At 47.0% G+C, this 16,916-nt stretch overlaps 3 protein-coding genes and 1 long non-coding RNA gene across 23 annotated transcripts in view; 2 read left to right on the top strand and 2 right to left on the bottom strand.

The window, feature by feature from the left end:
* Nucleotides 1–5,005, top strand: part of FRYL (FRY like transcription coactivator) — a 148,606-nt gene extending 143,601 nt beyond the window's left edge. For all 11 annotated transcript variants that reach the window (XM_085578599.1, XM_085578593.1, XM_085578601.1 and 8 more), the window contains 3 exons: nucleotides 804–914; nucleotides 2,284–2,480; nucleotides 2,926–5,005. In XM_085578599.1, the coding sequence (XP_085434725.1) occupies nucleotides 804–914; nucleotides 2,284–2,480; nucleotides 2,926–3,184 (567 nt within the window). In that variant the 3' untranslated portion in view covers nucleotides 3,185–5,005. The remainder of the gene's footprint in view (nucleotides 1–803; nucleotides 915–2,283; nucleotides 2,481–2,925) is intronic.
* A 3,038-nt stretch (nucleotides 5,006–8,043) lies between these two features.
* ZAR1 (zygote arrest 1) lies at nucleotides 8,044–9,695 on the bottom strand. Of its 3 annotated transcripts, XM_021555779.4 has the most exons (4): nucleotides 8,741–9,695; nucleotides 8,566–8,658; nucleotides 8,417–8,491; nucleotides 8,044–8,337 (listed from the first exon to the last, which is right to left on the bottom strand). In XM_021555779.4, exons 1-4 carry the CDS (start codon nucleotides 9,563–9,565, stop codon nucleotides 8,194–8,196), a joined length of 1,137 nt encoding a protein of 378 aa, XP_021411454.4. In that variant the 5' UTR covers nucleotides 9,566–9,695; the 3' UTR covers nucleotides 8,044–8,193. The 3 variants fall into 3 exon arrangements, with proteins under 3 accessions (XP_021411454.4, XP_085434748.1, XP_085434749.1); XM_085578622.1 differs by having other exon boundaries at nucleotides 8,566–9,695; XM_085578623.1 differs by having other exon boundaries at nucleotides 8,044–8,491.
* An 89-nt stretch (nucleotides 9,696–9,784) lies between these two features.
* Nucleotides 9,785–12,629, bottom strand: SLC10A4 (solute carrier family 10 member 4). 2 transcript variants are annotated; one of them, XM_021555766.3, is made up of 3 exons: nucleotides 12,033–12,629; nucleotides 11,411–11,621; nucleotides 9,785–10,749 (listed from the first exon to the last, which is right to left on the bottom strand). In XM_021555766.3, exons 1-3 carry the CDS (start codon nucleotides 12,416–12,418, stop codon nucleotides 10,234–10,236), a joined length of 1,113 nt encoding a protein of 370 aa, XP_021411441.1. In that variant the 5' UTR covers nucleotides 12,419–12,629; the 3' UTR covers nucleotides 9,785–10,233. The 2 variants fall into 2 exon arrangements, with proteins under 2 accessions (XP_021411441.1, XP_085434752.1); XM_085578626.1 differs by having other exon boundaries at nucleotides 11,504–11,621.
* A 59-nt stretch (nucleotides 12,630–12,688) lies between these two features.
* The window catches only part of LOC116183622 (uncharacterized), a 38,070-nt gene continuing 33,842 nt past the window's right edge, over nucleotides 12,689–16,916 (top strand). For all 7 annotated transcript variants that reach the window (XR_014955110.1, XR_014955107.1, XR_014955106.1 and 4 more), the window contains exons 1-2: nucleotides 12,689–12,841; nucleotides 13,781–13,916. This is a non-coding gene — a long non-coding RNA (uncharacterized LOC116183622). The remainder of the gene's footprint in view (nucleotides 12,842–13,780; nucleotides 13,917–16,916) is intronic.

Raw genomic sequence — 16,916 nt, 5'->3', positions numbered from 1 at the left:
GGTCCTTTGTAGATAATAGGATCCTGTAGTTAGTAGAATGTTATAAAGATTATTCCATTAGCACTAGCTTTTATGTCTGTATGTGAAGCAGTATTAACACTGTCTGCATTTCTGACTAGTGTTTTAGAGGCATAAAAATGGAAGCAAGACAGTGGGTAAATTAATACTGCTATTTCATTTCCTTAAGATTATATCATGTGTTATTTTCTAAAGCAGAATAAGGGCTACTTTTTATAAAGAAAATAATATTCTTGTCTCCAGGAATGGAATTACTCTCTTCCTACTCTGTCAGGCAGTGTAAGCTAAGGGCCAGGTTTATATACTGTGCTTACAATATAAATATTAATAGTTATGAAAGATCCTGTACTTATGGACCACAACTGTTTCTTTTGGATATTAGATCTTGAATTTAAAACAGTAAAATATCAACAATAAAAGTGATTTATAAAACTCTTGGTTTTAAGACATGAAATCTTGAAATGTTCCAGACATTTCAAAATGCCTTTTGAATCATTTCACATCCCACTCCTCCCCCTTTCTTGGAAATGTAACTTATTAAAAAGTGAGCTTCAAACCTCTGTGAGAGGCTACTTGTAAATCTAGAACGGAATGAAGCTTTCACCTGCTTTTCCTTAGCTTACTGTATGTTAGCTTCTAAATATTTTTGGCATATTCATTAGTAGCCAAATTAACTACTTCTGGTTTTGCACACTCTACTGAAGAAGCTGTGATTTATTGTCTCTTGCACTGGATAGTAGTAGGTTTGCACTTCCTGAATGTAATAGTGTTGTTTACATTTGTAGGAGCTGGAGTTATGTCGGAGGCTATACAAGCTGCATTTCCAGTTGCTGCTGCTGTTCCAAGCTTACTGCAAACTCATCAGTCAAGTAAAAACAATCAAAACAGAAGCAGAGGTAATAAAAACCATGCCACTCAGCTAGTAATTGTTGAAATTTTAAAAGCAGACAATTTAAAACACATTTTGATAACATTTTCATCAGTGGGACATCCTTTTAGAAACTGGAGGAGGGTTCCAGCTGATTTACAGCCAATTAATAAAATATTTAAGTAGAACTTACAAGAACTTTCTAAGATGTTCAATTATCTGTGTTGATTTTTGTACAGCTTGAAAGCTCTTTAAAAAAAGACAGGAACCTAGGGAGTCACTGATGAAGATTGTAAGTATTTCAATAGCACTCCTGGTGTATTCTAATCAAGCTACAATCAAGGCACATCAAGTCCACTCAGAAGAGCTCAGCCTTTCCATAGCCCTGGTGTTTCCTATAGCAAACACCACCACCACTTTCTACCAACTGATTCATTTAACTATTCACTTCAGCCACCATTCAATTACTCTGCAACCTTAGTCCCCATCCTAAGCAGAGTTAGTAGTGCACAAGCACCTCTTATGCCTGATTTTTAGTTGTAGTAACTTCAGAAGTAAAATGTGTTTTTCAGCTGTGCACATGTGGTACATATGTGATGTTAATTGAGTTGTGTGCATTATGCTATTAATAGTGCCTTCTCTAAGTTCTCCCCTGGGTCTGGAATGCAATAAACAGGGGTAGCAGGAAAAAAAAAAGTAGACTTGGTCTTTCTTGATATAGTAGGGAGGAACATGAAAATTCTGAATGAAAGTCTTTGGTTTATGAGTAGTTTTAGAAAAAAAACTGTGCACGTTCCTCACTTGTATTTCCAGATTTTTGTAGAGGCTGCAAATAAGTTTGTGTTTGATGAACACTGGGAGGTTGGCATCACATCAGTCCCACTTCCTGCCTAAGTTAGTCAGATGCAGAACCGTGTTCTGGGAGATGGCCTCCTGTTTTACTCATGTTTGCAGCTAAGGCCAAAGATTGTATTATATATACTGGCTGCACTACTGTTACTGTGCTGGGTTACCACTCTTCCAGATTTTTTCCTTGGTATTTAAGACAGCCTTGTAATGGCACCACTGCTGTCATACCTTTCTGAAATGTTTCATTCTTCTTGTCAGTTTGTTACTAAGTAACATAAGGAGAGAAGAAATTTATTTTTTAAAATAAATTTTAAAAGAACTAAGAGGAAAACTTCATCAGGGAAAGCCCAAATAATTGACATAGATGCTTGGACCATTAAATTGACTGTATTAATGGTATATATTAAGCAACTGCAGAAAATATTTGTGTGTTCTTTTTCTATTTATCTTTATTGCACAGAGAAGGAAAAACAAAAATCTGATCTTCTGAAAATTATTTTTGCTTGAAATACATTTAAACTAAAAGAGATAAATTATACTTGTTTTAGGTAATAAACATGTCTGAAGAACTTGCTCTTTTGGAGAGCTGCCTGAAAGAGGCTGAGGCAGTGTCTGACAGCGGTATCGAAGAAACTGTAATTGCAGAGGCTTCCCAAGCTAGCATAGAAACAGCTATTCACTCCCTCATTGAATCCCTGAGAAACAAGGAGTTTGTGTCAGCTGTGGCACAGGTCAAGGCTTTCAGGTAAGTTTTGAAGGGTTGCTTTCTGATCTTGAGTTTCTTAGTAGACCTTTTTAAATTAAAAACAGAGACAGACACTATTCCTTTTTTTTCAGTTCTTGTCAGACATCCTTGTTGAAAAGGACAAGCAGTATTACTTCATTATAGGTTTTGGGGTTTTCTTTTCAGTAATTTAAGAAAAGTAAAAAAAAATTTATTAGTACTTATTTAGAATTTATCTCTGAGGACTTATACTGATATTTACTGGGACTCAGTGGAAGAAACTTTCCTCTAGCATTTTTCTGTCTTTTGTTCAAATATCTGCTTAAAGGTATTTAAACTTTTGATTTTTAAATCCAAATTGCATGTTATTGTCCCTTGCATTTTTCTGTCTTCTGTTCAAATATCTTTTTAAAGAACATTTAATTTTTTTTTTTTTAATATTTAAATCCAAACTGTGTATTTACAGATCTATTTGGCCCCACGACATCTTTGGCAGTTCTGAAGATGACCCAGTTCAAACACTGCTGCACATCTATTTCCGTCATCAAACACTTGGCCAGACTGGCAGCTTTGCAGTGGTAGGCTCCAACCAAGATATGTCTGAGGCCAGCTCAAAGCTGATGGAACTTAATCTAGAAATCCGAGAGTCTCTCCGCATGGTGCAATCCTGTCAGCTTCTAGGGAAGATCAAAACAGGAATAAATCTTGTGACCACTGGATTCTGAACAGTTGTCAATTTAGAAGAGAACTGATGATGAGGACATGTCAGACTATTATTGAGCACCTTTCAGAAAAAAAAAACAAAAACCTCCAGCAATCCTGACAACCAACACACTTTTATCACAGCAAGAAACTGTTTCATCACAAGTGAAACCCTGAAAATTGAAGTGAAACTCCTACTTGACTGCTCTTTCTGCACAGCAGCCTGTGTGGCAGTAGTATTTTTTTATTAAATTTATGTATAAAAACTACATGAAAGGAAAAGGGCTTAAACCTAATGCATACATATGCATTATTTTCTGTTGTAACAGAACTATAAAGGATGTTTGCAGCAACAGCCTCTAGAGGTTGGATCAATATCGCAGGTGGGATGAGGCTAAAATCAAGGCTGGTTTATTTTGGCTGAAGACCTGCAAGGCTTCCTGGCTTTTCAGCAGTAAAACCATCAACTTAACACCTAATGAGACACTTTGCAATGTCATGAAGAATGTGCAGTCAAACATGAGTAGAATGATATATGACTGCAAAAACCATTGACTTCTAAGCATTTTATTTGCTTTTTTGTCTGTTATAAGGAAATAATGTGTGTGAGTTAGAATGTATGGCTATGTGGCAGTTGTTTTTTGAAGGTATGGATGATTGTTAAATAAGGTCTCAGAGCATGCTTAAAAGAGCTGCAAGATTATTTTTGAAGAAATTTTATTTTATTAGATCTAATCCTCATAGTGTGTAAATGTTAGGACATTTAATAATATTTTAAACTGGGATTTCCCAGTGTTTCTAAAAGAAATAATATATCTGTTAACTTTATTGGAATGCTGCTCAGTTCTCTGACCAGTGCTTATGTTAAAATACTGATAACAACTAACCAAAAAGTAGCTGCCTGCAGAGACTTTAAAATGTATATTAAAGATATATGCTGCCCATCAGCAATTCTCATTAGAAGTTAACTTATTTTATTCTGTATATATTCTAGAAACTGTATAGTGCAAAACCAGTATTTTTCATGTAAATTTGTGCAATGCACTGTTAAAACAGTAGGTGTGTAAAGCTATGAGGAGAAGGGGGCATTCCCTCTTGGTAGTCACATGTAGTATGAGTAGCCTGCAGGGTTTGAAGAGTTTGAATGCATGTATATGCATCTTCATGACTCAAGTGAAGCCTAAGGAACTGGGACTATAGAAAAAAAATATATAAAAAATACCCTGACTACCAAAACACACAAACAGGCAATATACTCATGGTTTAGTATCAAAGTCTGTAGCATAAAACAAACTGGATTCTGTTGAAACAAATAGCATTTTGTAGAAAAAAAAAAAACAGAAAAAACAAACAACAAAAAAAAAGAAAAAAAAAAGAATGTAGTCCCACAATTCCTATGATTTAAAAGGAACAGCCAGTATTTTTATATGCATCTCTTACCCACTGTGATTTCTTTTTAATGGGCTCTAATTCCAGAGTTTAGAATGTAGAATTGAAGTTCTTAGCTCTGCCTTTTTGGGGGAATTAGGCCCCACTAGAAATGTAATTATGCTGAAATGCATTAATTGAAGGCACTGTGCACGCTGTTGGACTGCTGACAGTAGTTTTGTTATCCTAACAAGTTCTGTAACTGGTCAAGGCACATTCATATTCACTGTATTTTTTCCCTTATCCCTGATAAAATTTAATTATTTTGATGGTTTTGTGGTACTGTAGATGGTGTTCTTAATTATTTAACAAGTATTTACAGGGGAGAGGTAGTTTTATTTAGGGACGCATTACACTTTTATTTACATCATCTTTTACCAGTTTTTTTGTAAAAATAAAAGACATTGTATCTCTCATTTTGTGTATTTTTACAAGCTAGAATTTCAGTACTTTAGCTAAACAGATTAAACACTGACAGAGGCCTGGGTGCCCTGAAGTAATTTTTTTCCTTTTATGTCCTGTCATTGGAGCAGCATTTTTCTAAGCATCTTCTGAAACTGTTAATGGATTTCTCATGAAACACAAACCTGAATTCATATATGTAATTCTTATGCTACACATCTTCCTCCATGTCTAATAGCTAGTGGAGACTGCCCTATTGAGCAGAATCATGCTAGATGACTGTCTTTTGATATTTCTTTAATTTCATTAAGCTTTTCAAAAACTACTCAACTACTGCATGAGCTGTTACTCTGCATCACCTGGTGCCAGGTCCATACCAAATCCAAAGCTATAGTAAAGCTGTCCTGAAACAAGCAAAACATCAGACAGCTCCTGTAAGATGCAGCAAATACAGCACTGAGCTAACATGTGCAAATGAATCTTTATGAAAAAGCTGTACAGAGCAAGTTCAGGATAGCTTTGAAGAACTGGCACCATGAAGGCTGTTCCCTTCCACTTTGCATAATTACAATAGGTCAGGAGTAGCTTTCCTTCCTGCTGAGTCTAGGAGCCAGTGCCCACAGTCAGTGTGTGCTCTCATGGACATGACATGGCAGTAAAACCAAAAAGCAGCTAGAAAGTACAGAATTGTACTTGGGCATCAAGCAGTAAATGCATCAAACATATTTATGCAAGAGGGATGACACAAAGAGCTGTGAAGAATGCTACAGGATTAAGGAATGCTTGTTTAATATGGCTGCCCACTGCACTGTACTCCAAGCCACAGAGCCTTGAAGTAGCTGATGAAAGCAGGGGTGGCTCCTTCCTGCTACCCACCATGTGGAGCCTTCATCAGCTACTGGTGAAGCACAGTTCACATCAGCTAAGCCTTTTCTACATCTTACCATGCAGAACCAAGTGCTGCTTTGGCTGTAGTTAGTGGGGATCACAGCCCTTAAGTTGTACTAGATTTCACTTTGGGTTGATAATCATGTAAGAGTCACCATATTCACAGCAAGTAATCCTTAAAGCAGTAATTTCTAAGCATGCCTATAAAAATAGAAAGTTCATGGCACATTGCCATGAGTTCATACTGACATGGCAGAGAGCTCCAGTTCTCTGACTCATTACCAAGGTGCACAGACTCATCACAGTCAGTTTCTCAATGCATGCATCAGGAACAGACTACAGCCACAAGAATGGGGAAGGCAAACAGGAAAACACTGAAGAACATCCTTGGAGGGGAATATGCTCAGAAATAAAGACATCCCAGATCACAGCTGCAACTGCAGAGGCAGTGGGGCCAGGTGGCTGCAGAGAGGGCCCCAGGTGCATTCCTCAAGCTGGAGGCTTGCTACTGCTCATCACAGCAACTACAGGTGAGTACAAGGCATGTGCATCTACAAAGAACACTGCCCAGCTGCAGGGGTGCTCTTCAAATTGAACAGGGCAAGGATGGAATTTGCCATGAAAGTGACTGAGGGATCCCTGGTAAAGCAAGGGGTATTTCCTTTTACTGTGGTACATGGATAAACACTTCAGGTAGAAGTATGAAATAGAACAGTGCTCTGCTCTGGAGGGAGTAGGTCTACTTCTTCCCAGAATGCCTCACACTGCTATAATAATGAATGTAGCAAGAGTTAATAATATTACTTTGAAATAAATTGACACTGAGGCATTAAGCCTGCTGCAGCAGGTTCAAGGGGCATATTGAAACAAGGCCAAGAATTTACAGCAAGATGAGTTAAGCATATAGAAATAACACTGCCCCTCAAAGAAATGTTGATACGAAGGATATTGTTTGACTACCCCGCCACACACTAGCTGCCACTTGGAGAAACTGGCACTGAAGCTGTTTTACAGCATGGGCTCAGACTGATACTCCCTTTCACATTTAATAGAATGATCTCTCAAGCTGGGTACAGGTGTAGATATGTTTGCTATAGCAAATATAAAAATCACTCTTTCGAAAGAGAAGTTACCTCAAGAGTTCTGCAAAAGGTTGGTGACTCTATGCTCAATTTAAAAATTAGCAGCATGGGTAGCATTCTCAGAAAAGTAGGTTTTCATCTGCGTTTTTGCAGCTTCATAGCTAAAAGGTAGAGTCTGGGGCAGTGGTGTAGGTTTTATTAGCTTATGAATCGCTCAGATGGTGATGCTGACTCTCCAGAGTCAGCTTGTAACACTTGGCTGAAGCATGGCATTCCTATAAAGAGCACCACCACTGAGAGCACCAATAGCCCACACAGAACATCATCAGCAAGTAACCAGGGCTGTTTCTGCTATTAGTACCAAACACTACAACTCCTAGCTGCAAACTCAAAGCCAAAGGAGTGTGGGAGTGTCAATCCTTCTGATGGCAGGCATTGAAACCATAATTAGATCAAACTCTTCAAGTATAATCCACCAGAAGGGAAGCCAAGTAGATGCCATATTATTGCACCTTGCTCCTCTGAAGTGTCACTTCTCTCCCATAACCTTGTGCAAGTAAGATGAGCAACACATTTACCAAGAGACCATCACCATAACATCAGTGACTCTGTTCCTCAGCATTTTGTGAGAGCCATCCCTGAAAAGCTTTCTTTGGCTTTCACCTACAGACAAAAACACCAACTTAGCTAAATGCAGACCAGCTGTACCAGTAGAAGCAATTCAGTACTTAACACAGCACTTCCTCAATCATTTTCTAATGATGAAAAACAGGTGCAGGATACATTGTACATTGAGTGGAGGTGTGCAAATAAGTGAATACTACTAGTGTTTCATTCATCATGCAGGATGGTCTACTACCTACTGCAGATGTTAATTTTATGTTAACTTCAAGCATTTGATTAGTTTAAGAGCAGGAGCAGTAACAAACCCTTTTCACCTGAGAGTCTACAGAATCCCGAGTCAGTTGCTTCCAAGACCATCACTGACTTGCAATACACCTCTAGGCTTGTTGCCTATGCAAGTTACAGAATTCACAATATGCAACCTCTGAGCTGGGCACAAACCCACTTGATCATTTGAGTATGCTTTGCAATACTTTTATTTTCATGCTTTCCTAGCTACATCTCGCCAAGTACCTTCAACAACACCCACAAAGACAACAAAAAAAAGTCTGCTCGACTTGCAGTTTTCTTGAAGAGCCCTAAACAAAAACAAAGAACCCCATCCCAACTCAGATGATGTATTTGAAACTGAATGTGCTATCGCAGGAGAGGCGCTTCCCTTTGCATCTCCCACAGAGGTCCTGGCGGTGTGGCCTCTTGGGATCCACGTGGCGCATCTTCACGGGGCAGGTGCACCGCGTCTGCTTGCAGCTCTGAGGGAGAAGGCGGCGGTCGGCGGCGGCGGCCGGGCCTGGCAGCGGCCGGGCTCAGGGCAGGGCGGGGGTCCCTTACCTGGCAGGTGATGTCCTCCACGCGGTACGGGTTGTAGGACTTCTGGCAGGTCCGGCAGAACTGACGGAAATAGACCTGCGAGGAGGGCGGGGGTCAGCAGGGTGGCGGCAGCGAGGAGCGCCCGCCGGGGCAGTCCGGGCCTGCCCTACCTTGTTGGTGCCCTGGACGCACCAGACGTAGGCGCTTTCCCAGCGGATGTTGCAGGCCTTGCAGTGGTAGTACCCGTACTTCTGCTCCAGGAACTGCCGGGGACAATGTTACTCGACGGTGCCGGCGCCCCCCGGGCCAGCCCGGCCCCGCTGCTCCCCTGCGGCCGACACTCACCTGGAAGCGCAGGCGGGTCTTGCCCGTCGACGGCTGCTGCTTCTGGGGCGAGGCCGGCGGCTCTGCCGGGGCCGGCGGCTCTGCCGGGGCCGGCGGCTCTGCCGGCTCCTCCTGCCTTGCCTCCGTCGCCGGCTCCGCGGGGGCGGCCGAGCGCTGCCCGAGCGGCTCGGCCGAGCGCTGCCCGAGCGGCTCGGCGCCGCCCTCGGGGGGCTTCTCCCAGCTCGCCCGCACGGCAGCCGCCTCCGCCGCCCGCTGCTCCCGCAGCGCGGCCGCCTCCTCCTCGACGGCCGCCGCCTTCTCCTGTTGCTGCGGCCGCCCCTCCGGCTCCGGGCTCGGCTCCTCCAGGAAGGCGGTGAGTCTGCGGGACGCCACGGGCGAGTAGACGGCGATGGTGCGGGGGAAGCGCACGGCGCGGGTGCTGGTGGTGGCGGGGCTGCCCAGCTCCTGCTCTCGCTCCGCCTCACGGGGCCGCGGCGCGGCGGGACCGGGGCGGCGGCGCAGCAGCGTGCGGGGCCCGAGCGAGCACTGCACCGAGGCGTCCTGCCGCGGGTTCACCTGGACGCCCACCTCCTTGGTGTTGGCCTTGCGGAGCCGCGGCGTCAGGTTGGGGTTGACCTGGGAGAGGATGGCCTTCAGCTGCGCCCGCTGATAGTTGTCGAAGTACTCGGCGGCCGCCTCCCCGTAGCCCGAGAAGTAGTTGCTGCTGCTGCTGCCCCGCGGCCGCCAGCCGCCCGCCACCCCTCCTTTGCCCTTGGGCGGTGGGTAGCGGTAGGAGTAGGGGTGGTAGGTGGCGTAGAGATAGCTCGCCATCGCCTCCTCGGCCATCTCACTGGACCCGGGGCAACCCCCGGGCAGTGGCCTTAAATACCCCCGGGGCGGGGCCGGCCTTCCCTCGCCCCCGACGGGCGCCGGCCTTGCGACCCCTTACCATCCCCACCTGGTGCGCGGCCTCGGGCCATTCCCCACCCCCGCACAGCTCCCCAGCTGGACCAGGCAGCGCGGCTCTTAATTGCCTCCAAGAGAGTAAACAGCGGAGAACACGGGTTTCGTTCGACTTCGCCATGTATTTGAGGTGACAACAATGAGAACAATGCTTTTACAGCAGGTGGGAGGCACAGAGATACACACGCGACGTGGTTTTTTCTTGTCATCTGAACTGACACTGAGTTGGTGTCGACTCTGTAGAACAGTTTCTTCCTTGTACCCATTCCTGCTGCACTCAGCCAGGCAGCAGCCTCCTTGCATGAAGTTTTACAGTTACTGGTTTGTGTCGCAGTGATGCTTTTCCTTTATTTATTTTTTTTTTTTTTCACGTTTACTTTTGAGGAAGTAGAACTGTCATGGTAATAAACACACATCACCTTGTACAATGGGAGTAGCTGGAGAAACAACAGGGGCTGGGCAGCTCCGCTTGCACAGCAGCGAGCACAGCCCTAGCCTGGTTGCAAGCACAACACACATTCACGTCTCTGGGAGTTACCTCTTTGTCCTGCCTAAAGTGCCGTCTGAGTCGGCTCCATCTGAATGGAGTTGTGCTCCTCTGTGGTCACTGTGCCATATGAAGTATCAGCTACCTCCTCTTCCTTCAGTTTCTTGTAGGAAATATCTGTGTCTTCCTCTTCACCAAGGGTATCTTGCTTGTAGCTGTCTTTTCCGTACATTTTGTATGCCAGCACAAACAGTCCTGCTTCTGCGGACTGAAAAAGCGCGTAAAGCAAGGGAAACATGTACATGCTCCCTATGAGCTCCGGGGAGAAGGTGAGTTTTAGGATGGCAGTGCAGAGCTGGACGTTTTGGCACCCTGTTTCCAAAGATACTGTTCTCCTGCAGTGTGGGGGCATTTTAAAGACGGTGGCTAAGCCGTATCCCAAGGCGTACCCTGCCAGAGGCATCAGCACTGCAATGGCGTAGACAGACGCAGGGATCTGTGCCAACAGATCTGGGCCCAGCATGGTCCCAGTCAGGATGAACAGGACCACCAGAGTCACCAAGAGGGACCACAGGGAAATCTGGCAACAGATACAGACATCGGTAAACAACATGAGGGCTATTATTCTGAAAGGATAAGCATAGCAGGTAGAGGCTTGCTAAAGAATTTAAATGGCAAAACATGGTTGCACTGCCCTTCCCAGATTTGCTCCTGGCCTGGGATTTTGATGTGTTTGATCATATCCCGAGAAAGGAACGGGCTGAGGTCACCCTCCATCATTTTGCTTTGGGATGACTTGCTGGGAAACAAGAGTCAGGACTTGTGCCTCACTCTTCCTTTCTCAATTAAGCTTATTTAGTTGCATATTTTAAAGAAGTGTGGCTGTGCCTGCAGGTTGGTTTCGCTGCTGGGTGCAGCAAGAGTGGGGACAAAGCAGGATGTCACGGAATGCCTCTGCTACAGGGTCGAGGATACATGCCGGAGTAGAGCATCACGTTGCCCTCCCTCCTGTGTGCTGCGGTAGGGGGTAACCCGCCCTTTCCCTCCCTTTCTCTGTCCCACCGTTTTATTTCAAGACTGTAAGTCTTTATATTCCACCTAAATAGATGAATATGCCTGGGTGAGACCAACACCGGTTTGGAGAGAGCAGAAAGCTTACTGCCGTCGGCTCCCCGTCCCCGGTGCCGCCCCTGGTCATTCCCCGCGGCGTGGCCGCCCTCCTCTCCGGGCGCCGTGCCTACCTTGACCAGGAGGTCGGCGGCGCGGGGGTGCCGGTAGCGGATGAGCACCCCCAGGCCGATGGGCAGCAGGGTGCTGCCCAGCGTCAGGCTTACCGCCCCCAGGGGCAGCAGCTGCACCACGGCCGTGTTGATCCAGTGGCGGCTGTAGATCCAGAGGCAGAGGGGCATCAGGAAGAGGGCCAGCAGCGTGGAGGAGGCCGTCATGATAATGCTGCGCCGGGGGAACCAAAGAAATGCTCCATCACCGCGCGGCTGGCCGGGGGGTAGCCCTGGAAAGCCCCATCCCCGCTGGAAGCGGGTTCTGCAGGCGGCCGGGCACTTCTAGCGGCAAGAGCCCGCTTGCTCTCCTCTCGCCCCTCTCCATCCTATACCCCTTTCCCCGCTCCCGCCACGGCGCGGGCACGCAAGCTTTTTAGGGAAGGAGGCAGGAGGCGTGTGTCGGAGCTCTTGTAAGATCCTCCACGGGAGAGGCAGGAGCAGTCCTGCGATTCCCAGCGCACCGTGCCCGCCCGCCGGCCCGTCCCGGCTCCACCGGCGGCAGATGCCCAGCGAACCCTCCCCGCCTCCCGGGGCCGCCGCAGCCCCCCGGCCGGCTGGGGGCGAGGGGCAGCGGAGCACCTACCTCAGATTCATATCCCCGTCGACGAGCACCGACATGAGGTTGGAGAGGTTGCCCCCGGGGCAGCAGCCGCACAGCAGTACAGCCACCGCCGCCACCTCGTCTAGGGCGAAGATGAGGGCGAGGAGGAAGGCCAGCAGTGGCATGGCCACGAATTGCCCCAGCAGCGCCAGCAGCAGCCCTACGGGCCGCCGGAGCTGCTGCCCCAGCTGCCCCAGCTCCACGGCGCAGCCCAGCCCCAGCATGGTCACGCAGAGCCCCAGCCCCACCAGCACGCTCAGGCCCTGGCTGAGGGAGCGGTCCCCGAAGGTCTCGCCGCCCCCCGCCAGAGAGCCGCCGTCGGGGCCGCGGCCCCCCGCCGCCGCCGGGGGCTGCGCGGAGCTGGCCATGGGCTGCGCGGCCCCGGGAGCCGCGGCTCCCGCCGAGCCCCGGAGGAGAGCGCGGGCGGCGGGGCGGCCGTCAGTGCGGGACACGGGGAGGTCTCGCCCGGGCGGGCGGCGGTGCCCGCATCCCTCCCCGGCGCCGCTCGGATCTCCGGGCGCTGCTGATGCGCAGCGGCCGCGGTCCCCGGCTGCCTGTCTGCTTCGGGCGCCGCCCGCTCGTCCCCGGACCCACGCGGGGCCACCCCCGGCGTGGGCGGTGTTTCGCTGCCGCCTCGACGGCGGTCATCGCCGGCCGCCAGCGCCGCCCGGCCCCGGCGGAGGGAAGCGCAGGCGGCGGCGGGTTCGCGGCTGCATCCCCCTCTCCGGTGCGACCCCCGGCATCCTCTTCTGGAGGCAGCAGGGCCCAGCCTTTCCAGCGGAGGACCTGAGGTATCACAGGAATTACTTTGGCGTCGGCATTACAAAAATTAGCGTCCATTAGCGTCGCAGTGTCACGCGATGTGGGTGGGCAACTAGACCCCTCTGCTGAGAGATTGCAAAGCTCATTCCCCCTCCAGGCAGGTTGCTATTGATATGAAAGTTTTGGAATGTGTGAGGAAGGATGAGGTCGAGAAGGCACCACTTTCTGCTGGTGGGGACCCAGAAACTTGTCAGGAGACGTGATACCTTTTAAAGGGTAGTCAGTACATGTGAAGGAAGCAGGCAAGCTCACAGGCACGCAGATATTCAAACCAGAGTAAGACACATAGTCCGTCACCCAAAAAATCACACGCAAGGGCGATTAAACTGTTTTCAGTCATAACATTGTGCTTACAACATTTGCTTTGCATTTAATAATTGTGTGTCACTCTGTTCCTTCAGAAGTACAGTGCTGTATAGAATGCCCAAATAGACTCACAAGGGCAGGCGTTCCTGAGAGAGGAACTTCAGCCGCTTCAGAGGGCAGGAGATACCTCAGTGACTCTCACTCTTGGCACTGCTATTGCCCTTGTCTTAGGAATGTAACTCTTTTCCTTGTACACTCACAGGTTTTAGAGGGGTCATAGCTACCACTTCACATTATCACTCCTGGGTGAGGGTAGCTGATTCAGGACAGAGCATCCACAGGGGCTCCCCCTTGGCTTCTGCATTTCGTGTGTGGCTCTACTTCTGCATAAAGCATTTTGGGTCACTGCTGAAGGAGGGCACACTGGATTTAAGGAGAGAGCTACAGGAGCTACCCTGACTGGCTGCTTGATTTAAGCTCCATCAGACAGCAAATTTGGGTAAAATTTTAGGCTGTCCTGGGACTCAAGTAGAAACTATTGGTGACTTGAAAGAAACCAGACCGTTTGCTTTTTAAACCTTTGGTTCTTTCTTGGGGCACAGGTAACAGAAGAAGTGCAAGTAGTACCTGGTGACTGTAAAATCCTGGAAAAGCAACTTTGCCAAAATGATGCCAAGTTCGATACTGTTCTGCCTGTGTTTGTTTCCTTGTCGTTAGCCGAAGAAGAGCTCAGGGGAGGTGAGTCATTAGAGCTGAACAATCAAATAGGATCTGGATTGTTTTAGTTCATTCATATTTTTGGCCTCTGGAGGAGGGGAGCTCAGGATCTGGTTGGCTTTTTGAGCCAACAGCATCCTCTGGATTTAATTTTCTGGTTTGCATGAAACAGAGAAGTGCTTGCAGTGTATTTTTTGTGCTTCATAAAATCTTACCACTGTTATATCTTATTCCATCTGTCATGTAGCCAGTACTTTGCTTTGCAACATGCAGGTCATTCTCTTATCATACCCTCCGTGGTTTGTAAGAAATACCCAGGGGGCTCCCTGTGGTGTGGCTGACCAGGGATCACTGTGGGCAGACCCAGGATGGATCCACTGTGTGAGCACAAAGTGGCTGCTTATTGAGCAGGTGGGAAGGGCACAGCCAGGCTCCTGCTTTATCTACCACTGCCACTCCCCAAACTCCCCACTGCAGCAGGGCTGGTCACAAGAAGATATTTTTATATTATGTGTGGCACCTGTGGTGCAAGCAGTTACAGGAGGAGTCCAGTATCCCTGAATGCAGATACAGGCTCTTTTAGAGCCCACCCAGTCAGCATAAACTTCAGTTTCAAGGGACACAACTATAGTAGGAAAATGTCATTAATGTATTGCAAGAAATCAAGACCTCTTGAGAGTTTTTCTTATAATTGATCAGCTAAAATTAAAATTGAATGCTTGATTTAAACATGAGCAGTGAAACTGCCTTCAGGGAAAGCCAAGTCTGAATGCAGCCAATCGGTTTTGCAAATTGTCTATCCACAAAGTACCTCCACTCCAGGCAGACACCTGGCATATTTTCACATGAGGCATTTAGAATGAAAAAAACGTTGTACCTGCTGCTGAGCATGGTTCTTGTCTCTAACTTGCTGCAGGCTTTTCTGATATGTCATAATGAAAGCACAGTCTGGAGTCTGGAGTGATGCTGAGTAGTTTTGCAGGATCTGGCTGTGAGGCAGCCAGCTCTCACATAGTGAACACCTCAATGTATCTAAATCCATAGATAATTCCTTTCTGCTTTCTTTTGTGGAGGGCAGGAGAAAGGATACGGCATACCTTGCTATTACTGGAAGCCACAAATTGAATATTTGAGTATAAAAAGACTTGGCAAGTAAACCTGATCATACATCATTCTCAATTATCCCGTGTTAGTCCTTCTGTTGAAAAATAGGTAAAAGGATAAGAGTTAGCAAGAACAAAGAAGAGGGAGGGAAAGAACCACTGAACTATCAACTTGTAGTTTGTAACTTTTATTAAAAATATTGCCTTACAAATAATCTTAGAAGAGGGTTGAGTTCCACAGAAGAGCACTTGTACTATAAGCCAGTCTGGAGAGGGAGATGTCTCTCAAAACCAAGGAATTTTGTTTGCTCCTTTGTAACGGGATTTTTGTGCCTTCCCTTTATTCACCTGGAAGTAAAGGTGAAAATTAGAGGATAAACATGTAAGGAATTCTGATAGTAAGGAATGAGCAAAGCAACCTTGCTCTTTACTCAGGCCTGTCCCAGGGCCTGAATTTCAAGGTGCAGAAAATTAGATAAATGTTCCTTCCTTTCTCCTCCTTAGCAGCAGTCATTGCTACATCCCTGTTGTCTCCTCTTACAGGTGAGATCCCATCAAATCATCCTTTACTTCTCCTGGCTGAGGTGGCAGAGGCATCCAGGCACCTCCTTTTGCTGTGCTGCCTCTGCCTCTCCTCTTCTCTGTTGTCTTTGTGATTTCTCTGTTCAAGGGAGTGCTGTCCCCCTTTTCTCATGGGTTCCTCTTCCTAATGAGTCCTGCTCTGTATTTATGCCTGCCCTGGGAGCAGTGCTCTCTACCAAGCAACTTAGAGCTTCTGAGATGTTATTAAATTGAAGTGATGTGGAAGGGAAACAAGCATAAGCTTTGTTACCTGGCTGGGCAGTCCCTTTGTGTACCCCCTATGTGTTCAGTCTCTGACCATATGGGAACAGATCTGAAGCTCTGGGTTAGAAGTAAAGGGCAGAAATTATTAAGATAAAATCCTCCTGTTGCACTTGGTGTTCCCCCACATTTATTTTTAAGATGTCTGAAACAATTAATCAACAAGTAAGTGCATGATGCCTCAGGTCGTGATGTTCCAGTACTTCATAATTAGAGCTAAGTGTATAAGGCTGCGTGATCTGCCTTCTAAATGAAGAGGCCTTTTGCCAGTCATCCCATTAGAAAAGGTCTTCTGGTCCATGAAAAGAGATGAAATCAGGGAATCACTGAAGGATAATTTTGTAAATTGACTGCTGACAGTAAGCTGTTTAGGCAGTTGTATCCCTACAACTGTAAAACAATTACTAGCAGCAAGTTTTTCTTTAAGCAAGTAAATGCCTTTGTGTGAGGTACCTTTACCCAGATTCAAATAATAAAGGATTCTGCCTCGTTCATTATTCCCTTTTGTTGTCATTTGATCTTTTTCTGGAGTTAGAGTATTATCAGAATTAAGATGAAAAGTAGTAATAAGTGACCTGATGACTAATGCATGCGTTGGTCCAGAAGAGCCAAAATTAGCATCCTGCCCCATCAGACAGGGACAAGGAGGTGAAATGAGGATGATTCTGAAAGCACTGGATTCAGATTTAAAAGTCAGTGGTATTTTGCACTGCAGGCACAGGTTCTCACAGGCAGGTGTTCATAGGACTTTAGAAACAGGCATGTCTTGGATGTCAGAGCTCTGATTGACCATCCCAAGAGCGTCACAAACAGCCTGCTCAGCATCTTCACTGATGGTGTGGGGGACCACACTGTGGTGTGGGGCACCTTGATAGCTGTGAAGGACAGCACTGCCATCAAGGCTGGAGTGATGACGGGATGTGCACAGCCTGGTAAATGGTGGGGCTTCAGGATGGATGGGCAGTTGCAGAGCCAGGTCCAGCTGGGTTTACTTGGCATCCTGCTGAGGGTCCCAGCCCTGGGTTTACTTGGACCTTGGCATTCTTCTGAGGGTCCAGCTGGGTTTACTTGGACC

Source organism: Lonchura striata, chromosome 4 (genome assembly GCF_050655825.1).
Source record: "Lonchura striata isolate lonStrDom1 chromosome 4, ASM5065582v1, whole genome shotgun sequence".
Lineage (NCBI taxonomy): Eukaryota > Metazoa > Chordata > Aves > Passeriformes > Estrildidae > Lonchura > Lonchura striata.
The sequence above is the reverse complement of the archived record's forward strand: the minus strand, read 5'-3'. Positions and strand labels throughout refer to the sequence as shown.